General features: G+C 46.5%; 1 protein-coding gene across 1 annotated transcript in view; it reads left to right on the top strand.

Moving 5' to 3' along the window:
• Nucleotides 1–2,506: 2,506 nt before the first annotated feature.
• The window catches only part of LOC124776629, a 455,847-nt gene continuing 432,078 nt past the window's right edge, over nucleotides 2,507–26,275 (top strand). The window contains exon 1 of the mRNA XM_047251717.1: nucleotides 2,507–2,994. Within this exon, the coding sequence (XP_047107673.1) occupies nucleotides 2,975–2,994 (20 nt within the window). The 5' untranslated portion in view covers nucleotides 2,507–2,974. The remainder of the gene's footprint in view (nucleotides 2,995–26,275) is intronic.

Raw genomic sequence — 26,275 nt, 5'->3', positions numbered from 1 at the left:
CGCGGCAGAGTTAACACTACCAAAGATCCTAAACACTTTGGTTCTCCACACGACCTATCGATGTAATCGTTCGATTGCATAGTTTTCCCTAGGCCAGACCCAGAGTAAAAATACAAATAATATTTACAAAAACAATTATAAAATGGCTCTGAGCACTATGGGACTTAACATCTGTGGTCATCAGTCCCCTAGAACTTAGAACTGCTTAAACCTAACTAACCTAAGGACATCACACACACCCATGCCCGAGGCAGGATTCGAACCTGCGACCGTAGCAGTCCCACGGTTCCAGACTGCAGCGCCAGAACCGCTAGACCACCGCGGCCGGTACCAATTATACATCGACATAAATGCATATATATATATATATATATATATATATATATATATATATATATATATATATATATATATATATATATATAGTAAAACAACTACAATATATAAAGACACAGAAATGTCATCTTCAGGTAACAAAATAAGGAAAAACTTTACAGTACAATAGATGGAAATAGGAGGATATGCATTTCCGGTGTTACAGACCATTCCACGAGTGTACCGTGAATATCAGGAATCCGGAAAAACATCAAATACCCAACATCGTTGAGGCGGAAAAAGATCCTGCAAGGACGGAACCAACGACGACTGAAGAGAATCGATCAACGTGACAGAAGTGCACCCTTCCGCAAACTGCCGCAGATTTCAAAGCTGGGCCATCAACAAGTGTCAGCGTGCGAACCATTCAACGAAATATCATCGGTATGGGCTTTCGGAACCGAAGGCCCACTCTTGTACGATTGATGACTGCATGACCCAAAGCCTTACGTCTAGCCTGGCTCAGATGGCTCTGAGCACTATCGGACTTAACTTCTGAGGTCATTAGTGCCCTAGAACTTAGAACTACTTAAACCTAACTAACCTAAGGACAGCACACACATCCATGCCCGAGGCAGGATTCGAACCTGCGACCGTAGCGGTTGCACAGTTCCAGACTGTAGCGCCTAGAACCGCTCGGCCACCCGGCCGGCGCCTCGCCTGGGCCCGTCAAAACCGACAATGGAGTGTTGATGATTGGGAAGATGTTGCCTAGTCGGGCGAGTCTCGTTTCAAATTGTATCGAGCGGATGGACGTGTACGCGTATGGGGACAACCTCATGAATTCATGGACCCTGCATGTCAGCAGATGACTGTTCTCGCTGGTGGAGGCTATGTAATTGTGAGGAGCGTGGGCAGTTGGAGTGATATGGAACCCCTGATACGTCTAGATATGAATCTGACAGGTGACACATACGTAAGCATTCTGTCGGATCACCTACATCCATTCATGTCCATGTGCATTCCGAAGAGCTACGGCAATTCCAGGAGGACAATGCGACACCCTGCACGTCTATAATTGCTACAGAGTGGCTCCATGAACACTCTTTTTAACCACCTTCTACTGGCCACCATATTCCCCACACATGAACATTATTGAGCATATCTGGGATGCCTTGGCCGGCCAGTGTGGCCGAGCGGTTCTAGGCGCTTCAGTCTGGAACCGCGCAACCCCTACGGTCGCAGGTTCGAATCCTGCTTCGGGCATGGATGTGTATGATGTCCTTAGGTTTAAGTAGTTCTAAGTTCTAGAGGACTGATAACCTCAGATGTTAAGTCCCATAGTGCTCAGAGCCATTTGAACCATTTGGGATGCCTTGCAACGTGCTGTTCAGAAGAGAGCTCCACCCCCTCGTACTCTTACGGCTGTATGGACAGCCCTGCAGGATTCATGGTGTCAGTTCGCCGCAGCACTACTTCAGACATTCGCCGAGTCCATGCCACGACTTGTTGCGGCTATTCTGCGTGCTCGCGGAGCCCCTACACAATATTAGTGACGTGTACCAGTTTCTTTGGCTCTTCAGTGTATTTTGAATAGGACATGGCATTGGAAACATAATTGTAGTTATCTAGTGAGTAATCAATAAATTATGAAGTCCTTTGAATAACATATGGAGTAGAAAAATTTACGATGGTTTAGAAAAAATGTAGTATTTTTTCTCCATTTAGTGTTCTAGAGTTAATTTTCATTAGAATTAGTGAAAATGCATTCACATTTTATTGTTTTGAATGAACAATCCCACTGAAGATGGCACAAAGATGCTGAAACATGTTTCGGCTTATGTGAAACACAGTTGTTCGCATAGGAAGCGGACCTTCTATCCAGTAAAAGGAATTAAGTAGCAGTGACCTGAATCGTAGCCGCAAATGGAACTCACCCCCATATTCTACCAAACTCGAGTCCCGTGTCTTAACCACTGCACCGCCGTGCTTACGCAGTCCAGAGGAATGAATGGAATACAGTGGCCTCAGGTTTGCCCCGACGATCTTCCCTGCATCCGAAGCTCGCGAGATGTACAGCGGAGTCGCGCCACCGGGGTGGCTGTAGTTGCCCCTCCGGCCGAGGGCGGCGCGGCGGGCGTCCGCGCGTCTTCTGTCGCCGCGCGCGCGTCTTCCCGGCAGTCGCGTCGCGTACTCCGCGCCGTCAACACCGAAAGCCCGTACAGTCGTTTCTCGCTGCTTGGTAGACTCCGCTCCGGAGGACAGCGTACGTCCCACGTCGCCTTCAGGACTTACCGCGCTACCGGACACCCCGTCCCTCCGCAACCCCTCGCAGGAGGTTTTGGCCTAGCTTGACGAGATTTATTGCCCTTTCTTCCCCGGATCCTTCCTTCTGCTTTCGAGATTTGGTGCGGAAGGCCAGCTATCCGTCTTTTGTCCTCGCCTCCCAGAGCTCTTTTTTTTTCTTTTCCTTTTCTCCCGGCCAGAAGTACCTAATCCAGACCGGCCGTCGCTTTCTGTTGGCGCTGGGGACCGCCCCTCTGCGTCCGACACGACACACAGTGGACGTTCCGCGCCACACACGCTGAGAGTGGCACGTGCTCCTGCTGAGGACCTGGTCACCACACCACCAGCCACGCCCCGCTGACCTTCCGGCAACATGCGCTTCTCCTCGCTCAGGTAAACCAACGCCCCCAATAATGCAACTACGACAAAATAAATGCGCCAGTATATTTACCACAGAATAGTACCGGCTTCAGCTGCTGTGAAGCCCTTTTATTATTGCTACCAGTTCTTATTGCTTCACAACTTAATCAGGCGTAAGAAGCTTTTCAATCTCATTATCCACGTGAGTAAATACATGACATCGCATCTCAGTCTATATAACGCCAGAAACACGAGTTGGCCAGCAGAACTCAGTACACTAAAGTTAAACGCTGTGTGAATTCTAGGCATACAGTCCATGTATTGAATTCTGTTGTTCAGTTCGCATTTTTTGACTTTATGTGTTGTGCGATGGAACACGTTGCATATATCTGCAGGCAACGTAATTGAAAAACTTCTTGTGCTGATGCTGACCAGTTACAGTCAAAAGTGTTATGTAGCAAGAACCCAGATTTACAAAAAGCTGGTTGTGGTAAATTCCTATTTTGGGTGAAGGTATGTGCAAGCTGTGGGGAAACAGCTACTAAAAAGATTTGAGAACATATTTCACGATAATTCTGTTTACCCTTTTTGTGATTCTACATCTTTTTCCCCCTTCTGTTTCTCCCCCTAACATTTCGACGATTATATTTGCAACATCGGGTTCTACATATTACCCACTCGCTAAGACGATTCAAACACTAGCAACATACGCTCAAACTTACTATTTACATTAATCAATAAGCAGAAGAGCAGTGTTTTATTAATATGTTTGTTGATATTTTTTCTCTCGGCAACTTATTTTTTACATTTGCAGTCGACAGGACAGTAAGGAACATGGAAAGAAAGAAAACGAAGTATGGCCGATGTTTTAACTACCCGTAGAAACGGAGAGCACGATAGGATAGGAAAAGTCTCGGGGAAGGAAACTGGCCGTTTCCATTCAGAGGAACTATCCTTATTTCTTAAGCCAATTACAAAAAACCTAAATCTGGTTATTCACATGTAGTTTTCAATCTCCTGCTTTTCGTTACTGCGCCGTCCCGCTCGGTAGTCTGGTACATAGCAACAGTTACGTACAAAACAATAAACTATCAGTATCTGGGAAAGAACTGGTATGCGTACGCAGTCAATAAATAAATCTCTGTTCCTGCAGTGTCCAGCAATGGATGCCGTGTGGGATTATGATGATGATGGTTATTATTATTAACCATTCATTTTTGTGCTCTATTCAGCAGCGGTTTGTTTAAAGCCTTCGGCTTGTTCCTGAATGTAATTTAAAAGGACTGCTTCACTGACAACGCGACAAACTGCTTTCCAGGGACACGTTGAAAAACTTATCGTCTGCCAACTGCTATGACGAGGAAAATTTGTCAACAAAAACAGTCTGTAAACTGATTGACTGGTGGCTTTTAGGAACTTCAGAGGATGACTCATTCGGAAACACTTACTTTGAAAGTTGGCAATATAGATTTATGTTGACAGACTCTTCAATGTTAAAATTGTAATGATTCGCGGTAAGAGAGAGTCACTGGAGAAATTTGTTGTTTGTAAATTAAGCATAAAACTGCGGATATTTTAGCAAATTTGCTTTCTAAATTACTGGTTTCGCGACAGCGCGTTGTTTTCGTGTACGAAATGGCATGGAAATGTTATGTAAAAGGTGGTCTCTCGCTATTATGTTCGTGGCCGAAGAAACAGGAGAACAGGTAAAAATAAGCGGGACTAATTAGCCCAGAATAGGAAAATAAAGTTTGCTAATTAGGAAAACTTTAGCATATTCATTAAAGGACCGACGCTCAAGTTTTTACGTTTTTGTTTGTTACGTCTTTCGACAGGGAATCGCTCTTTTACGCCTTTTTGTTCGCAGATTGTATAAATGATTATTGAGTTCCGTTGCTCATTACGGTGATATTACTTTCATCGTGCATATTTGTATATTTCTGTATACCCTTCGTTTCTCTTCGGTAAACGGTGCATGGCTCACCAGAGAGGATTTCGTATGTCTCACTTACACATTATTTGTAAGTGATTTTGATGTGCATCAGAACAATGACAGAGTGCTTTTTTGTATATGTAGAACTGTTTCTGATATCAATTTGTCTTCCACTATGAAGTGTTTTAACTGCTATGAGTATTTTAATTATAGGATTACAGGCATCAACCTGTAAGATATCTGTAGTTTGCCTAAGATAAATTGCGTCCCCCCCCCCACCCCCTCTCTTTCTCTCTCTCTCTCTCTCTCTCTCTCTCTCTCTCTCGCTCGCTCGCTCGCTCGTGCTCTTTCTGTAACATTATGTGGTTCATTTTTTTTGTTTGTTGGGGATGCCTTGTCCAACAATTTTCGGACTAACGACTTTACCTTAAAATAACAGGTCAGCGTTTTACACTTCTGTCATGCAGTGCAATGTCACAGCTATTGTGCCCGCCGGCCGGAGTGGCCGAGCGCTTCTAGGCGCTACAGTCTGGAGCCGCGCTACCGCTGCGGTCGCAGGTTCGAATCCTGCCTCGGGCATGGATGTGTGTGATGTCCTTAGGTTAGTTATGTTTAAGTAGTTCTAAGTTCTAGGGGACTGATGACCTCAGAAGTTAAGTCCCATAGTGCTCAGAGCCATTTTTGAGCTATTGTGCCCGATATTGTTCTTAAATTGCCACGCTCGGACTGCCGGTAGTTGACGATCACTCTCTACACTGCTTCCGTCAGGAAACCCCATATCTGGGCTTCCAAACGGAAAACAGAGTACTTTTCGTGTTAGCACATGACGTACAACTCCTGCCTTACCCATACATAACGACATACTGTCTTGGAAACCAGTTGCGGAAGCACCGCCGTAGGGGAACAGCAAATATTCGCCGTAGGGAACAGCCACTAGCAGTTTCAATAAGTGTTTCTACTCCAGAGAGTGTAGACACCTCTGCACGTGTTTGTGAAATCTCTTAGAATTAGCTGCGTATCGTCCAATGTTTAGGGCAACGCTGGCCACTGTTTTGTGGCCGCTGGAGTAACAGGTTGCTGTTGCAACAGATTGCGACGTCTTCTGCCTCGCCCACCGCGCCGTTCTGAACAGCAGTATGTCTTGTTGCATGTGGTGTGCTCATTCCGTGAAACGAGACTGTTTCTTAGTTTGGCGTTCCTGCAATCTATTTTAGAGATTACTAGAAACTAAAATGAGATCTGGAGCTAAGTCGACGTTCTAACTCGTCCCGAAGATGTTGCACTGGGTGCAGGTTGTGACTCTGGGCAGACCACTCCGTTTCAGGGATGCTTTTGTCCACCAACCATTGCCTCGAAGATGCTCCTTTATCACAGGGTGCACTGTCATGCTTACACAATCATTCATCTTCTCAGTACTATTCCTCTGTAGTTGCTGTGTTCATATGCATCCGCATTTAGCATTTTCTTAAGGCTTTAAGAAGACCACTCACTAATCACGAAAAACAGCCCCAAACTATAAGACCACCTCCTCCATGCTTCAATGCTGGCACCACGCTGATCCAAAGCCTTCCATCGCATTGTCATAACTCCAAATCACTTGCTTCCAGTAGTCCACTGTCTAATGCTCGACACTCCATGTCCATCATTACATACATTATGCCTCGCCTTGCCTTATCTGTGGTTGTTCCTTCGCGTATCCACTTTCACAATCACATAACAAACAGTTCACTTGGGCAACTTTCGAAGGGTTGGAATTTCCGTAATGGACCTAACGAAACTATTTGTTTCAAAAACCTTTTCAAGTTGCAAATATCTATGATATATACACTACTGGCCATTAAAATTGCTACACCACGAAGATGATGTGCTACAAACGCGAAATTTAACCGACAGGAAGAAGGTGCTGTGATATGCAAATGATTAGCTTTTCAGAGCATTCACACAAGGTTGGCGCCAGTGGCGACACCTACAACGTGCTGATACGAGGAAAGTTTCCAACCGATTTCTCATACGCAAACAGCAGTTGACCAGCGTTGCCCGGTGAAAAGTATTTGTGATGCCTCGTGCAAGGAGGAGAAATGCGTACCATCACGTTTCCGACTTTGACAAAGGTCGAATTGTAGCCTATCGCGATTGCTGTTCATCGTATCGCGACATTGCTGCTCGCGTTGGTCGAGATCCAATGACTGTTAACAGAATATGGAATCGGTGGTTTCAGGAGGGTAATACGGAACGCCGTGCTGGATCCCAACGGCCTCGTATCACTAGCAGTCGAGATGACAGGCATCTTATCCGCGTGGCTGTAACGGATCGTGCAGCCACGTCTCGATCCCTGAGTCAACAGATGGGACGTTTGCAAGACAGCAACCATCTGCACGCACGGTTCCACGACGTTTGCAGCAGCATGGACTATCAGCTCGGAGACCATGGCTGCGGTTACCCTTGACGCTGTATCACAGACAGGAGCGCCTGCGATGGTGTACTCAACGACGAACCTAGGTGCACGAATGGCAAATCATCATTTTTCGGATGAATCCAGGTTCTGTTTACAACATCATGATGGTCGCATCCGTGTTTGGCGACATCGAGGTGAACGCACATTGAAAGCGTGTATCCGTCATCGCCATACTGGCGTATCATCCGGCGTGATGGTATGGGGTGTCATTGGTTACACGTCTCGGTCACCTCTTGTTCGGTTTGACGGGACTTTGAACAGTGGACGTTACATTTCAGATGTGTTACGACCCGTGGCTCTACCCTTCATTCGATCCCTGCGGAACTCTACATTTCAGCAGGATAATGCACGACCACATGTTGCAGGTCCTGTACGGGCCTTTCTGGATGCAGAAAATGTTCGACTGCTGCCCTGGGCAGCACATTCTCCTCTCACCAATTGAAAACGTCTGGTCAATGGTGGCCAAGCAACTGGCTTGTCACAATACGCCAGTCACTGTGGTATCGTGTTGAAGCTGCATGGACAGCTGTACCTGTACACGCCATCCAAGCTCTGTTTGACTCAATGCCCAGGCGTATCAAGGCATTTATTATGGCCAGAGGTTGTTGTTCTGGGTACTGATTTCTTAGGATCTATGCACCCAAATTGAGTGAAAATGTAATCACATGTCAGTTGTAGTATAATATATTTGTCCAATTAATACCCGTTTATCATCTTCGGTTTCTTCTTCATGTAGCAGTTTTAATGGGCAGTAGTGTATATACGTAGACTGTATCGACTAATGAAATTTTGTACCAAAGCCGAGATTTGAAGCCGGATCTCCTGCTGACAAGCAGATGCCTTATCATTACACCACCCTGGAACAGTGGATTTGCACGGACTACCCTAGCAGACCTCACTCCTCAATCCAAATTCCCATTGCCCACTTGTCATCCCTCCTAAACTCGAACAACATTGTAGACATGCCCGAAACACACGCATAGCTGCTTCAATGCCGTTCGAATTCAGGAGGAATACCAAGTAGGCTGAGGCGTGAATGGGAATTTCAGCTGAGTGGGAGGCATGCTAGGGTAGTCCGTGCCGTAGTGCAAAGCCACTCTGCCAGGGCGGTGTAGCGGTTAGAACATCTGCACACTGAGCGGGAGATCCTGGTTCAAACCCTCCCTTTGATACAAATTTTCATTTGTCCCCACAAGCCTACATACACTCCTGGAAATTGAAATAAGAACACCGTGAATTCATTGTCCCAGGGAGGGGAAACTTTATTGACACATTCCTGGGGTCAGATACATCACATGATCACACTGACAGAACCACAGGCACATAGACACAGGCAACAGAGCATGAACAATGTCGGCACTAGTACAGTGTATATCCACCTTTCGCAGCAATGCAGGCTGCTATTCTCCCATGGAGACGATCGTAGAGATGCTGGATGTAGTCCTGTGGAACGGCTTGCCATGCCATTTCCACCTGGCGCCTCAGTTGGACCAGCGTTCGTGCTGGACGTGCAGACCGCGTGAGACGACGCTTCATCCAGTCCCAAACATGCTCAATGGGGGACAGATCCGGAGATCTTGCTGGCCAGGGTAGTTGACTTACACCTTCTAGAGCACGTTGGGTGGCACGGGATACATGCGGACGTGCATTGTCCTGTTGGAACAGCACGTTCCCTTGCCGGTCTAGGAATGGTAGAACGATGGGTTCGATGACGGTTTGGATGTACCGTGCACTATTCAGTGTCCCCTCGACGATCGCCAGTGGTGTACGGCCAGTGTGGGAGATCGCTCCCCACACCATGATGCCGGGTGTTGGCCCTGTGTGCCTCGGTCGTATGCAGTCCTGATTGTGGCGCTCACCTGCAAGGCGCCAAACACGCATACGACCATCATTGGCACCAAGGCAGAAGCGACTCTCATCGCTGAAGACGACACGTCTCCATTCGTCCCTCCATTCACGCCTGTCGCGACACCACTGGAGGCGGGCTGCACGATGTTGGGGCGTGAGCGGAAGACGGCCTAACGGTGTGCGGGACCGTAGCCCAGCTTCATGGAGACGGTTGCGAATGGTCCTCGCCGATACCCCAGGAGCAACAGTGTCCCTAATTTGCTGGGAAGTGGCGGTGCGGTCCCCTGCGGCACTGCGTAGGATCCTACGGTCTTGGCGTGCATGCGTGCGTCGCTGCGGTCCGGTCCCAGGTCGACGGGCACGTGCACCTTCCGCCGACCACTGGCGACAACATCGATGTACTGTGGAGACCTCACGCCCCACGTGTTGAGCAATTCGGCGGTACGTCCACCCGGCCTCCCGCATGCCCACTATACGCCCTCGCTCAAAGTCCGTCAACTGCACATACGGTTCACGTCCACGCTGTCGCGGCATGCTACCAGTGTTAAAGACTGCGATGGAGCTCCGTATGCCACGGCAAACTGGCTGACACTGACGGCGGCGGTGCACAAATGCTGCGCAGCTAGCGCCATTCGACGGCCAACACCGCGGTTCCTGGTGTGTCCGCTGTGCCGTGCGTGTGATCATTGCTTGTACAGCCCTCTCGCAGTGTCCGGAGCAAGTATGGTGGGACTGACACACCGGTGTCAATGTGTTCTTTTTTCCATTTCCAGGAGTGTATATACATCGTAATGGTTCTATTACTTAGGTGGCATCCAGTTACTAGTCCACGTTCGAAGTCACTGAGCTTTCTTGTCAAACCCATTCTGCTGTTACTACATGTTTATCGATAGCACAATACTTCCCCCGTCCGCAGCTCGTGGTCTAGTGGCTAGCTTTGCTGCCACTGGATCTCAGGGTCCCAGGTTGGGGATTTTCCCTGCCCAGTGACTTGGTGTTTGTGTTGTCCTCATCATTTCATCATCATCATTCGTGACAGTGGCTAGATTAGACTGTGTAAAAATTGGATCTTTGTACGGGCGCTGATGACCGCGCAGTTGAGCGCCCCACAAACCAAACATCGTCAACAATACTTCCCGCATCCTTTCATACTTGCGGGTCCTCCTCTCTCGACATCTTGTGGTCAGTTCCGTATTATGCAGGCGCGGTACCAGCACCGTCGCCTTCAAGTCCGAGCGACAAGAGCAGTCCAAGGGTGCTGATCACGCCAAGTTTTTCCAGTCGTCTAGGTCCAACTGACATGTCACGAGCCCAGCAGAGACGTTGCAGGCTATGTCGTGCTGTTAGCAATGACATTCCCCTCGGTCGTCTGCTGCCATAGCCCATTATCGCCAGATGTTTATGTTCATTCTATATAGTTTTTCCTAAGACCTCAGATGGTGGCTCAGAATCGGATACCTCCTAGCATCGTGTCGGACCTGCCTTTGCCTGGCGCAATGCAACAACTGAACGTGGCATGGACTCAACATGTCGTTTTAAGTCACTTTTAGAAATGCTGCCTCTGTAGCCGTCAACAATTGCGGGAGTGTTGCTGACCTCTTGATTGTGTTCAATAAACGTTTGTTGGGTCCCCAGATCATTTGGTCGAATTGTCCAGAACATTTTTCAAACTAGTTCAAATGGCTCTGAGCACTATGCGACTTAACTTCTGAGGTCATCAGTCGCCTAGAACTTAGAACTAATTAAACCTAACTAACCTAAGGACATCACACACACCCATGCCCGAGGCAGGATTCGAACCTGCGACCGTAGCGGTCGCTCGGCTCCAGACTGTAGCGCCTAGAACCGCACGGCCACTCCGGCCTTCAAACCAGTCACGAACGATTGTAGCCCAGTAACATGGTGCATTGTCACCCATGAATACCGCGTAGTTTTTTGGGAACATGACGTTTATGAATGGCTGCAAACGGTCTCCATACATCTGAACATAACCATTACCCGTCAATGATCGGTTCAGTTGGAGCAGAGGATGCAGTCCACTGGACGAACACACAGCCCACACCATTACGGAGTCGTCACCAGCTTGCACAGTGCTTGGCGGCGTCTGCACCATTACCAACTGAAATTGGGGCTCATCTGATCAGACCATCTAGGGTCCTACCGATATGGTCACGAGCCCCGGGGGAGGCGCTGCAGGCGATGACATGCTGTTAGCAAAAGCACTCGCGTCGGTCGTCTGGTGCCATAGCTCATTAACGCCAAATTTTGTTGCGCTGTTCTAAGAATACGTTCGTCTTACGTCCCACAATGACGCGGTATTGTATATCTATTAGGGCTGATATCTCTTTGCAAAAGCCGCTGCTCTCGGTCGTTAAGTGAAGGCCCTTTGTTATAGCGTTCTGTGTTGTTGGAGGTAAAACCTGGAATTCGATAACCCGGCACATTATTGACACTGGGATCTCGGAATATTGAATTCCCTAACGATTTCCGAAATGGAATGTCCCAATACGCCTAGCTCCAACTACCACTCCAAGTTCAAAGTTCGTCAATTCACATCGTCCTGGCATAATCACGCTTGAAACTTTCACATGAATCACGACAGCTCTGCCAGTGCCCTACTCTTTCATTAGTTGTGTGCGCGATACTACCGCCATCTCTATATGTACGTATCGCTATCCCATGACTTTTGGCACCTCAGTGTATACAATGATAAGCGAAAACATCTTCACTCGTGTCCACCGCGAGATAGAATGCTGCCTGGCGGCGTTGTGTACACTTGACATGGTAAGGAAAACACACACATCAAAAAAAGGTTTGCATCCCTTCGGTTCCGAGAACTCACGAAGATAGACGTTGACTGTGGATATTGTATCACAGACACAGTCCGTTTGACTGTTCAGAGATGTCACTAAACCCGCCAAAAGATATAAACATCCATGTATGAGCAGCGCCTATTAGACGGAGGGGGTCCGACAGCCGATCACTTCCAGTCATTCCACCAGGAAGGAGGTACACGGCTCGTGTTGTCTGTAGTTCAACAGTCTGTAGTTCGACGGTCAATACCGCGGTTCGATCGCATCCGTATTGTACTTCGTGCCAGAAAGGGCTCTCAACAAGTGAAGTGTCCAGGCGTCTCGGTGAAAAACAAGGCGATGTTGTTCTGACATGGAGGAGATACAGGGAGGCAGGAACTGTTGATGACATGCCTCGCTCAGGCCGCCCAAGGGCTACTATTGCAGTGGATGACCGCTACATACGGATTATGGCTTGGAGGAACCCTGACAGCAACGCCACCATGTTGAATAACGCTTTTCGTGCAGCCACGGGACGCCATGTTACGACTCAAACTGTGTGCAATAGGCTGCATGATGCGCAGCTTCACTCCCGACGTCCATGGCAAGGTCCGTCCTTGCAACCACGACGCCATGCAGCAAGGTACAGATGGATCCAACAATATGCCGAGTGGACCGCTCAGGAATGGCATCACGTTCTCTTCACCGATGAGTGACAATCGTCGGAGACATGGTTGGAGGCAACCCGGTCAGGCTGAACGCCTTAGACACACTGTCCGGCGAGTGCACCAAGGTGGAGGTTCACTGCTGTTTTGGGGTGGCATTATGTAGGGCCGACGTACGCCGCTGGTGGTCACGGAAGATGCGTTAACGGTTGTATCATACGTGAATGTCATTCTCCGACTAATAGTGCAAACATATCGGCAGCATATTGGCTAGGCATTCGTCTTCATGGACGACAATTCGCGCCTCCATCGTGCGCATCTTGTGAATGACTTGCTTCAGGATAACGACATCGCTCGACTAGAGTGTCCAGCATGTTCACCATCCGTGGACCCTATCGAATATGCCTCGAATAGATTGAAAAGAGCTGTTTATGGACGACTTGACCCTCCAACCACTACGAATAATCTACGCCGCATCGCCGTTGAGGAGTGGGAAAGTGTGGACCATCAATGCCTTGAAAAAATGGGGAAAGTATGCCACGACGAATACAGGAACGCATCAATGCAAGAGAATATGCTACTGGGTGTTAGAGGTACCGGTGTGTACAGCAATCTGGATCACCACCTCTGAAGGTCTCGCTGTATAGTGGTACAATATGCAATGTGTTGTTTTCATGAGCAGTAAAAAGGGTGGAAATGATGTTTCTGTTGATCTCTAGTCCGATTTTCTGTACAGGTTCCGGAACTCTCGGAACCGAGGTGATGCAAAACTTTTTTTGATGTGTGTATGTATAAACGGAACAGAAACGAATGGTGAATCGTTCCTGCCACGGTACAGATTGCAAATATAAAAATCAACTGACATAAGCAACTCTGTCAAAGGGCTAATTGTTACGGACCAGTGCCTATGACTGAGCATTTCGCAAACGGCTAAGTCGGTCGGCAGTTGGTGTCAGTTGTTGTGAGCATCTATGGAAAGCGAATGAAGAACGGTGAAAGCAGGAGTAGGTAACTTGACTGTTGGCCGTCCACAGAGCATGGAAACCTGAGGCTTGGTCGCTGTGTAAAGCTGGTTAGGCTGAGATCTGTGGCATATCTGACGACAGTATTGGAGCAGGAACAAGTGTTGCAGAGCACACTGTTGAAGATGAGGCTCCACAGGAGACAAACACAAGTTGACCCTACGAGAGTGAACCTTCGATCAGTGTACACGTGTCGCCTTGTCGAACGCATCAAGTTTCTTGTTACACCTGTTCTATACTCATGCCTGGATACTCTGTGATCTAGAAAAACGATTGATTAAAAAATCACACAGCGCTCGAATGCAGGCCGTTGGGTGGGGGGAGAGGCTATTACGCTGTAGGGGCACATACCTGGGCTTCCGTGGGACCTATGGTATTGGTTCAAATGGCTCTGAGTACTATGGGACTCAACTGCTGAGGTCATTAGTCCCCTAGAACTTAGAACTAGTTAAACCTAACTAACCTAAGGACATCACAAACATCCATGCCCGAGGCAGGATTCGAACCTGCGACCGTAGCGGTGTTACGGTTCCAGACTGCAGCGCCTTTAACCGCACGGCCACTTCGGCCGGCCTATGGTATTAATCGAAGGCACCATGAGAACTGTGGACCACAGAACACTGTTGCGGACCACCAGCATCCATTCATGTTTGCTGCCTCAACTGGTGGGTATGGCATCTTTCTACATCTACATTTACATGTATATAGATACTCCGCAAGCCGCCGTCACTATGTTAAAATTGCACTACAGTGGTTTGAGGCAACCAAATTTGCCCGACCTGAACGCTTCGCCTGCTCCAGCTCCACGGCCGCAAACTACACGTCCGTAATTCACAGAACATGAGCGATCTATGCGCAGATAAGTGGTGTGACATATCTCCGGAAACCTACCAATGGCGTTAAGAGTTTTCGAATGCCTGTCACGCAGAATCGCCGCTGTGTTGCCTTCGAAAAGTGGACCAACAATGCTTTCAAGCAGATAGTCACGATGTTTTTGCCTTCGGTTTATGTGTATAAAAAGAAAATTGGAACAGTAGAGTCGCTCACTCACTCCGTTGTCTTCTTTGGTACGTGGCAATCCCGCGCTGCTCTTACTATCTGACTCCAGTTCTTCCTGGTATGTGCCGCTTACTCTCATTCAGTGATACCCAGCACTTTGCAATCTTAGGTCAGCTCGTCTCGAGATCTTCTTCTCGGTATTCCAGTGGATCTTGAGCCTTCCATCTTCTTCTCATATATCTAACGCTTTATTCTGCCATGGTCCATTCTGATAACATGGCCTGCCCATTGCAAACGTATCGCTTTGGCGTCGTTAACAACCGTGGGTTGGTCGGCTAGCTTCACTAGTTCTTAGTTGTATCTCCAAACCCATCTTTGCGTTGCTTGATCAAATATTGTCACAGAGATTTTTCTGTATACTTTACCGAGAGTTTGTGCTCTTGTTTTTCGGTCATGCTCCACGCTTCGACTCCATATAGCAACACTAACCTAATGATTGTGTTGTACAGTTTCAGCTTGGGTTTCCAGTTGAAGAATTTGGAGGACAGGAATTTCTGGAGCGAAAAACAAACTTCGTTTGCATTCAGTAGTCCAGTTCGGTATTCGACTTGCCTTTTATTGCAATCATTTACACTGAAGCTCCAAAGAAAATGATATAGGCATGCTTATTCAAATACAGGGATATGTAGACAGAATACGGCGCTGCTGTCGGCAGCGCCTATATAAGACAAGTGCCTGGCGCAGTTGTTAGATCAGTTACTGCTGCTACACTGGCAGCTTACAGGATTTAATTGAGTTTGAGCATGGTGTTATAATGGGCGCACGGGCGATGGGACACAGCAAATCCGTGGTAGCGATGAACTGGGGAATTTCTCGTACGATTATTTCAGGACTGTACCGTGAATATCAGGAATCCGGTAAAACAAAAAATCTCCGACGTCGTTGCGGCCGGAAAAGGTACAAAACGGTTCAAATGGCTCTGAGCAGTATGCGACTTAACTTCTGAGGTCATCAGTCGCCTAGAACTTAGAACTAATTAAACCTTACTAACCTAAGGACATCACACACATCCATGCCCGAGGCAGGATTCGAAACTGAACCGCCTAGAACCGCACGGCCACACCGGCCGGCCCCGGAAAAGGAACCTGCGACAACGGGACCAACGACGACTGAAGAGAATCGTTCAACGTTACCGAAGTGCAACCCTTCCGCAAATTGCTGCAGTTTTCAATGCTGAGCCATCACAAGTGTGTGCGTGCGAACCATTCAACGAAAAATAATCGATATGGACTTCAGGAGCCGAAGACCCACTCGTGTACTCTTGATGACTACACGACACAAAACCTTACGCCACGCCTGGGCCCGTGAATACCGACATTGGAGTGTTTATGACTGGCAACAAGTTACCTGGTCAGACGAGTCTCGTTTCAAATTGTATCGAGCGGATGGATGTGTACGGGTATGGTGACAACTTCATGAGTCCATGGATCCTGCATGTCAGCAGGGGACTTTCAAGCTGGTGGAGGCTCTGTAATGATGTGGAGCGTGTGCAGTTGGAGTGTTATGGGATCCCTGATACGTCTAGATACAACTCTGACAGGTGACACGTACATGAGCATCCTGTCTGATCACCTGCATCCATTCGTGCCCATTGTGTATTCCGACGGACTTCGACAGTTCCAGCAGGACAATGCGACACCCAAAACTTCCAAAATTGCTACAGATTAGCTCCAGGAACACTCCTGTGAGTTTAAACACTTCCGCTGGCCACCGAATTGCCCAGACATGAACATTATTGAGCATATCCGGTATGCCTTGCAACGTGCTATACAGAAGATATCTCTACCCCTTCGTACCCTTACGGGTTTATGGACAGCCCTGCGGGATTTATGGTGTCAGTTCCCTCCAGAGCTCCTTCAGATATTAGTCGAGTCCATACCATGTCGTGTTCTGGCACTTCTGCATGCTCGCGGAGGCCCTACACAATATTAGGCAGATGTAGCAGTTTCTTTGGCTCTTCAGTGTATTTTGAATAGGACATGGCATTGTAGACATCAATATAATTATCTAATGAGTAATCTATAAATTATGACGTCCTTTGAATAACATACAGAGGAGAAAAATTGGCTATGGTTTAGAAAAAATTTAGCTTTGTGATGTCGTGCGGGAAAATCGAACCGATGTGATCTAGAGCGGCACTGAGTGGCACTTTCGTAAACAAACAAACAACATCAAAGCTGATCACGATGTCGTTTGGTGCAAATTTTAATTTCTTCAGCTTGTCAATGACACATCCTTTGTCCTTTCTGTATGTGTCGGCCTTTCCCACGTGCGGCTGGAGCAGAGTGGCCAAGTGTTTTGCCAGTTTATACGTCGGTGAGCCAGAAGCGCTAAAAATCGGTCTTAGTGGAACTTTGTTCTTATGGATCTCAGGTAATCCATACAGCCGAGGTGGGAGGGCTCTGTGTTGCGCAGGTTTCTCTGTATGTATCGGACCAGGTTTGTGATTGGATTCAGGATTTCCTAGAAGAAAGAACACAACATGTCATTCTTAACGGTTCAAAATCTGCAGATGTAGAGGTAATTTCGGGAGTACCGCAGGGAAGCGTGATAGGACCTTTATTGTTTACAATATACATAAATGACTTAGTTGACAACATCGGTAGCTCCGTGAGGCTATTTGCAGATGACACGGTTGTCTACAAGAAAGTAGCAACATCAGAAGACTCGTACGTACTCCAGGAGGACCTGCAGAGGATTAATGCATGGTGCGACAGCTGGCAGCTTTCCCTAAACGTAGATAAATGTAATATAATGCGCATACATAGGGGCAGAAATCCATTCCAGTACGATTATGCCATAGGTGGTAAATCATTGGAAGCGGTAACGACCGTAAAATACTTAGGAGTTACTATCCGGAGCGATCTGAAGTGGAATGATCACATAAAACAAATAGTGGGAAAAGCAGGCGCCAGGTTGAGATTCATAGGAAGAATTCTAAGAAAATGTGACTAATCGACGAAAGAAGTAGCTTACAAAACGCTTGTTCGTCCGATTCTTGAGTATTGCTCATCAGTATGGGACCCTTACCAGGTTGGATTAATAGAAGAGATAGACATGATCCAGCGAAAAGCAGCGCGATTCGTCATGGGGACATTTAGTCAGCGCGAGAGCGTTACGGAGATGCTGAACAAGCTCCAGTGGCGGACACTTCAAGAAAGGCGTTACGCAATACGGAGAGGTTTATTATCGAAATTACGAGAGAGCACATTCCGGGAAGAGATGGGCAACATATTGCTACCGCCCACATATATCTCGCGTAATGATCACAACGAAAAGATCCGAGAAATTAGAGCAAATACGGAGACTTACAAGCAGTCGTTCTTCCCACGCACAATTCGTGAATGGAACAGGGAAGGGGGGATCAGATAGTGGTACAATAAGTACCCTCCGCCACACACCGTAAGGTGGCTCGCGGAGTATAGATGTAGATGTAGATGTAGATGTCCACCGGCAGATAGCCTTGATTAACCGATTCGTTCCGTGTGATACCCTGTGTCGGATTTGCGCTTAGTTTTCGGTACGTCGTCGGATCTAACAGGTCTCAGATCTTTTGCTCATAATCTTCGGTCTTCATTACGACGATCGCATTCCCCTTATCGTCAGACAGTACCAATATACTCTTGTCGGCGTTAAGATCCTTAATAGCTTGTACTTCTTTAGCTTGTACCCGTGGTCTATGGGTAGCGTCTTTGATTCATAATCAATACGTCTTCGGTCCCGGGTTCGATCCCCGCCACTGCGTAAATTTTGATAAATAATCAGCATTGGGGGCCGAAGACTGCCGGCATAAGAAGTGAGCCTCATTCTGCCAACGGCCTTGTCAAAGAGGGCGGAGGAGCGGATAGAGATTCAGGGCACTCTCTTGTCCTAGGGGTGGGAAATTGCCCCTAAAGGCGGAAGAATCAGCAGAAGGCCATGGAAACCGCTGCATTAAAGACACGTAACGTGTATCCACAGGACATGTGGCCTGTAATTGAAGAAGTGTCATGATGATCTCTCCATTGGCAAAAAATTCCGGAATAGTCCCCCATTCGGATCTCCGGGAGGGGACTGCCAAGGGGGAGGTCACCATGAGAAAAAGATTGAATAATCTACGAAAGGATAACGTTCTACGAGTCGGGGCGTGGAATGTCAGAAGCTTGAACGTGGTAGGGAAACTAGAAAATCTGAAAAGGGAAATGCAAAGGCTCAATCTAGATATAGTAGGGGTCAGTGAAGTGAAGTGGAAGGAAGACAAGGATTTCTGGTCAGATGGATTGTAAGGCGTACCCAGGAGCAGATATAGACTCACATCACAATATAGTAGTGATGAAGAGTAGGCTGAAGTTCAAGGCATTAGTCAGGAAGAATCAATACGCAAAGAAGTGGGATACGGAAGTACTAAGGAATGACGAGATACGTTTGAAGTTCTCTAACGCTATAGATACAGCAGTAAGGAATACCGCAGTAGGCAATACAGTTGAAGAGGAATGGCCATCACAGAAGTTGGGAAGGAAAACATAGGTACAAAGAATGTAGCTGCGAAGAAACCATGGGTAACAGAAGAAATACTTCAGTTGATTGATGAAAGGAGGAAGTACAAACATGTTCCGGGAAAATCAGGAATACAGAAATACAAGTCGCTGAGGAATGAAATAAATAGGAAGTGCAGGGAAGCTAAGACGAAATGGCTGCAGGAAAAATGTGAAGACATCGAAAAAGATATGATTGTCGGAAGGACAGACTCAGCATACAGGAAACTCAAAACAACCTTTGGTGACATTGAAAGCAACGGTGGTTACATTAATAGTGCAAAGCGAACTCCTCTGTTAAATGCAGAGGAGAGAGCAAATAGGTGGAAAGAATTCATTGACAGCCTCTATGAGGGTGGAGATTTGTCTGATGTGATAGAAGAAGAAACAGGAGTCGATTTAGAAGAGATAGGGAATCCAGTATTAGAATCGGAATTTAAAAGAGCTTTGGAGGACTTACGGTCAAATAAGGCAGAAGGGATAGATAACATTCCATCAGAATTTCTAAAATCATTGGGGGAAGTGGCAACAAAACGACTATTCATGTTGTTGTGTAGAATACATGAGTCTGGCGACATACCATCTGACTTTCGGAAAAGCATCATCCACACAATTCCTATGACGGCAAGAGCTGACAAGTGCGAGAATTATCGCACAATCAGCTTAACAGTTCATGCATCGAAGCTGCTTAGTGGTGGTGGTGGTTAGTGTTTAACGTCCCGTCGACAATGAGGTCATTAGAGACGGAGCGCAAGCTCGGGTTAGGGAAGGATTGGGAAGGAAATCGGCCGTGCCCTTTCAAAGGAACCATCCCGCCATTTGCCTGGAGCGATTTAGGGAAATCACGGAAAACCTAAATGAGGATGGCTGGAGACAGGATTGAACCGTCGTCCTCCCGAATGCGAGTCCAGTGTGCTAACCACTGCGGAAGCTGCTTACAAGAATAATATACAGAAGAATGGAAAAGAAAATTGAGAATGCGCTAGGTGAAGATCAGTTTGGCTTTAGGAAAAGTAAAGGGACGAGAGAGGCAATTCTGACGTTACGGCTAATAATGGAAGCAAGGCTGAAGAAAAATCAAGACACTTTCATAGGATTTGTCGACCTGGAAAAAGCGTTCGACAACATAAAATGGTGCAAGCTGTTCGAGATTCTGAAAAAAGTAGGGGTAAGCTATAGGGAGAGACGGGTCATATACAATATGTACAACAACCAAGAGGGAATAATAAGAGTGGACGATCAAGAACGAAGTGCTCGTATTAAGAAGGGTGTAAGACAAGGCTGTAGCCTTTCGCCCCTACTCTTCAATCTGTACATCGAGGAAGCAATGATGGAAATAAAAGAAACGTTCAGGAGTGGCATTAAAATACAAGGTGAAAGGATATCAATGATACGATTCGCTGATGACATTGCTATCCTGAGTGAAAGTGAAGAAGAATTAAAAGATCTGCTGAACGGAATGAACAGTCTAATGAGTACACAGTGTGGTTTGAGAGTAAATCGGAGAAAGACGAAGGTAATGAGAAGTAGTAGAAATGAGAACAGCGAGAAACTAAACATCAGGATTGATGGTCACGAAGTCAATGAAGTTAAGGAATTCTGCTACCTAGGCAGTAAAATAACCAATGACGGACGGAGCAAGGAGGACATCAAAAGCAGATTCGCTATGGCAAAGAAGGCATTTCTGGCCAAGAGAAGTCTACTAATATCAAATACGGGCCTTAATTTGAGGAAGAAATTTCTGAGGATGTACGTCTGGAGTACAGCATTGTATGGTAGTGAAACATGGACTGTGGGAAAACCGGAACAGAAGAGAATCGAAGCATTTGAGATGTGGTGCTATAGACGAATGTTGAAAGTTAGGTGGACTTATAAGGTAAGGAATGAGGAGGTTCTACGCAGAATCGGAGAGGAAAGGAATATGTGGAAAACACTGATAAGGAGAAGGGACAGGACGATAGGACATCTGCTAATACATGAGGGAATGACTTCCATGGTACTAGAGGGAGCTGCAGAGGGCAAAAACTGTTGAGGAAGACAGAGATTGGAATACGTCAAGCAAATAATTGAGGACGTAGGTTGCAAGTGCTACTCTGAGATAAAGAGGTTAGCACAGGAAAAGAATTCGTGGCGGGCCGCGTCAAACCAGTCAGTAGACTGATGACCAAAACAAAACCTCTTCTTTCTTCAGGTTGCAAGCCGGTTATTTTTCTCGGCGCAGCATCCTGGCTGTTCCAGTGCGTATTTTCTCTGCCCTTTCACAAGGAAGGGTCCGAATGGCCGCTTCGGTGTTAGCAATAATGTCCTCCATAGGTACAGTTCTCGGAATGATAGCGAAATGCCCTCCTTTTTGAAGAAGACACACTTCCTCTTCGGTCAATAGTCGTTCAGTGAGGTTAACCACTGTGCGTGACATGTCGGGAATCGCCTTGTCAGTATGCTTCCGGCATCATCAGACTTTTTCTTCTGTCGCTCTGCGCGGCGCTCGAGTTCGTTCTGCATGCTCCTGTGAGTGATGCTGTCGATCTTGTCCCAGGCCTCTCGATTCTTTCTGCTACATAGTTGATAGAAAATGTCCAGAAGTTCCTGATCCGTTCTTGCCAAGAGTCTCCGTGTTCTATGAATTCGCTCACGAAGAAAAGCTCGTTCTATTCTGTCGTAGATATTATGTGCTTGGGCGGTGGTGAATAGGCGCTTACAATTCAAGAACTTCGGTGTAGCACCTTCATTTCGGCACCACGACAGATAAGCGAGAGAGGACATCAGTCGCGCTTTCTTCTTCCGTCGTTAGTCAAGGTGTCCAAATCATTTGCTTGAGTTGCCCATAATGTTCTTCAGACCAGTCGCGATCAATCGTGGACCGGTCACATGGCGCATTGTCATCCATCGTCGTTTGGGAATGTGAAGTTTATGAATGGATGCAAATGGTCTCCAAGTAGCCAGAGATAACCATTTCCAGGCAGTATTATCGGTTCAGTTGGACCGGGGAAGCCAATCCATTCCACGTAAACACAGCCGACACCATTATGGAGACACAACTAGCTTGACAGTTTCTTGGTGACTGTTTGGGTCCGTGGCTTCGTGGGGTCAGCGTCGACCACTATGTTGGCCATTGTGAGACGTACCACCTGAAATTTGGTGTTCTCGACACCCTTTCGACACTATGGCTCTCAGGATATTCCATTTGTTAAATCGATTTACAAATGGAATGTCCCCTGCATCATCTCCAGCTACCATGCCTCTTTCAAAGTCCATTAATTCCCGACGTGCGGCCATAATCACGCTGCAAGCTTTTTCACTTGAATCACCTCAGTACAAATGACAGTTCCGCCAATGCACTGCCCTTTTATACCTCGCCTACGCGATACTGCTGCCATCTATATCTACACATATTACTATTCCATGACTTACACTTTAGCGTACTGTACAGAACTGACGGATTACATGGTTGAAGCAAAAACTATCTCCTGCGTTTTCTGACAGCTAAACGTTTACTGAACGATGAAGAAGAGGAATATTTGCTCCAGACTTGTACGAAGCGCTAGAAACAGCCAGCAATACGTTTTTGAGTCGCGGGAACGAGGTTGTGTTGAACGTATTGATTAACAACCACTTGATCGACGACGAAGAGAGGTTCAAAGCGTAGTCCACATTTACTCGTCACGAATTTGCTCGTCCATTAGCAGTTCACCTTCCTCGGCACTGACGTGTGCTTGTAGCTTTTTAGCACACTTTATAGCCATTTTGCACGATCTAACCTGGCTTCCAGCAATTGCTTCGCTAGAACGCAGAAACAGTTGGCCTGCCACGCCTGACGTAAAGCGTTGGCGTACTGTCGGCAAACACATTCACTATTTTGTCAGTGTCGAGGGGACGACACACTACCCCGGGCGTATTACGTACTATGCGGCTCAAAATTCCTGCTTAAAGGAAGACAGTAGTAAAGTCGAACAAATATTCATAGCTCGTACGATGTGCACTTCACATCCCAAGTTTAAAGCACTTATTTAGCTTTGAAAGATCGCTTCTGTCGAATCTCTGAATATTGACCATTCCTCCTGGGACATCCTGCATAATTTATGAGTTCACGAGCTACTACTACAGGACATCCTGTACAATTTATGAATTTACGATCTACTACTACAACTAAGAACGACGAAGCCCGGTATGGTGTCTCCCAAGTTCTGCTTGTGGCGTGCAGAAGGACAGTCTCACATCTCTTGGACTACGTTCCTTTCCGAGAAGCAAAAATCTGACTTGCCTTATCCGGTCTTAGAGGCTAGAGACTACTGTGGAACGTGACAGTCTACGATTTCATAAAACTCTGGCATCTTCTAGTCCGTAAATTATTTCTCGTTCCGTGAGCTTTCTTGCTCAACGAGGTAATAAGTGGTGAGCATAAAATTTGTACCTGATTACAAAAATTTATAGATAAAGAGCTTTTCTAGACACAAAAATGCGGTTCCTTGTAAATGGTAGCTTAAGTAATAAAGTTTCTTTACAGGTTAATTCCCACATGTACTCCGTTTCTTGTCCGAAGAACGTCTAGGGGAAACCCTATTTCTCTCCACGTCTTTCCCAACATCTCTTCCATCACGGCCTCAACAGCATCTTTTATTGGTTCCGTAAGAGTTTGCACAGCTGGTGAAAACTGAACGCTTCATCCTTAATGTAAACCTCACAAATAAAACCCAAGAAATGTTATCTCTGGTTAACGTGTTGGCCATTATGTTGGACCACCGCTACCAATCGACCTGTCCGTAAAAGTTCATCAAAGATCTGGTGAACAAATAACATCTGGTATGGCGCTGCATAGTCTTGTTGAAACACAACCCGTGGTTGAATTTCCTTTAACTGAGGCGAAGTACATAGATCCAACAAGTGCAGGTACATTGTGCCGCAATGGAAGGCTCAGTGAAAGAGAATGGTCCAGTAATTGTGCTGTGCATTAAGCCACGCCAAACATTCATTTTTGGGCTGTCCTGTATCTGTTTTATGACATACGCCTGTTTACTTTCCCGGAGATGTGAAAAGTCGCTTCATTGGGAAAACAAACCTTTTAAGGTACTGATTGTCTGCATCGATTCGTTCCAGCATGTTCCTAGCAGACGCATCAAGTCTGAGCCTAACATTTGGCTGCAGATACTGCAGGAGTTGCACCTCGCATGCATGGAATCCAGTCGTCTGTGTAAAATCTTCACCACAGTTGTTCTGAGGCATGCCTGCTGTTGTTGTGTAGGACTTTGTACACAGTGGTAAGAAGAGGTGATCTACGGAGTGGCGCAGTAACTGTCAATGTGGGAAAAGTGGACAGAAACAGTAATGATTAGCGAACAAATTAACATAGTAAACGGAAGATTTACTAAACTTGTATTTCTCCAGGCATACAAAGACTCATCGGAAATACAGCAAGGAATAATTCCAGCTCATACAGTAGCAACAAGGATGAGTCTCTCTGAATTAAAGTTCAAACGATGGCGTCAGAGCCACGCATAAGCAGCGTCTGCATAGTGTCATGTAGCGAAGAGGCTCCAAGTGCAGTGTGCTGTGTGGCTGCTGCTGGCCATCCTGCATTATGGCGTCAGGGGGAGCTCGTGGTATAGAGCCACTGGAGGTGTGGCTCAGTGAGCACACATCATTGGGTCCACCAGATCCCACGCGACCACTATCAGCATCTGACGGACACCTGTAATTCCGTTGCCAACTCTTTGGTGCCCATGGGATGGAATTACTACATAATACCACACCTGTTTTTTGGAAACTTGACATGTCTATTTTCTTAGACTGCATTGTCATGCTACGCTCACGGTATCTACAGTGGCATCACTCAGTCCAGGTCTACTGCTTCTTGACATATCAGTAACAATGGCAATCCCTTTAGACGTTTCATACTATGATCTAATGGTTCAAATGGCTCTGGCTTGGTTCAAATGGCTCTGAGCACTATGGGACTTAACATCTGAGGTCATCAGTCCCCTAGAACTCAGAACTACTTAAACCTAACCAACCTAAGGACATCATACAGATCCCTGCCCGAGGCAGAGTTCGAACCTGCGACCGTAGCAGTCGCGTGGTTCCGGACTGCAGAGCCTAGAACCGCTCAGCCACCGCGGCCGGCTATACTCTAATCCTCTTGCATCTGGCAGATCTCGACTACTGGCACTTTAGAACTATCACTTAACTATAACAGGTGATCGTGTTTCATGAAACCTCAAAACACATTGCTCTTTCTACTGCGAACATCCTACTCCGACATCAAAACTACGTTACCTGTGATAAGAGAGAGAAAACAAATTAGATGTTGCCAGAGTACATGTATACGTCTATCAATAAAGTCTTCCTGAGTTAAGCTGCAATTTGCCACAACTGAATAGCTCCAAGTAGCTTAATGCCTTAAATTTTATTTTTTTAAGCGGAGGAAGCCTTTATGCTAATCCTGTATAACTCAAAGGGGTAGCACAGGGTAGTAAACTAGTTACCTTGCCTGCGTCCCTGCTGCTGTGCCAACTGGCCGTTTCCCAGGATTCCAACATGACTCGGTAGCCAGTGGAACGATACTTATTTTCCTCGACATTGTAGAATGTGAAGTGCATCTTGCATGTTTTGGATCTTTTATCTAATGGATACATTTCTTGAATAACGCGTAGAGCACTCATGGAATATGAGAAAGCTATTCTGTCAATTGTATCCAATCTTCTCCAGTGCCTTTAGAATTCTGTATAGATGAACATCAGAATTGTCCAGATGGTTGGCTAATCCTAAAATAATTGAACAGTTGACAGTATGCTTCTGCTTACAAGGGAACATTCCAAAACGTAACAAATGATCTTAATGAAACTTGGCGGGCGTATAGAGGACGCAAAATAGAGCAATATGTATTTTTTTGTTTGTGCCCAGTTTCACTTTTAGGTAATTTCGCATATTATGTTTACAGGGAATATCTTTGAAACGATGACATACAAATAAATGTTTCTCATATAAAAGTTAAAATTTTGCAAAATATCCCACCACAATTAATTAACTCTG

Source organism: Schistocerca piceifrons, chromosome 2, assembly GCF_021461385.2.
Source record: "Schistocerca piceifrons isolate TAMUIC-IGC-003096 chromosome 2, iqSchPice1.1, whole genome shotgun sequence".
Lineage (NCBI taxonomy): Eukaryota > Metazoa > Arthropoda > Insecta > Orthoptera > Acrididae > Schistocerca > Schistocerca piceifrons.
Note: the sequence above shows the minus strand (reverse complement) of the source record. Positions and strands in the feature narration are given on the sequence as shown.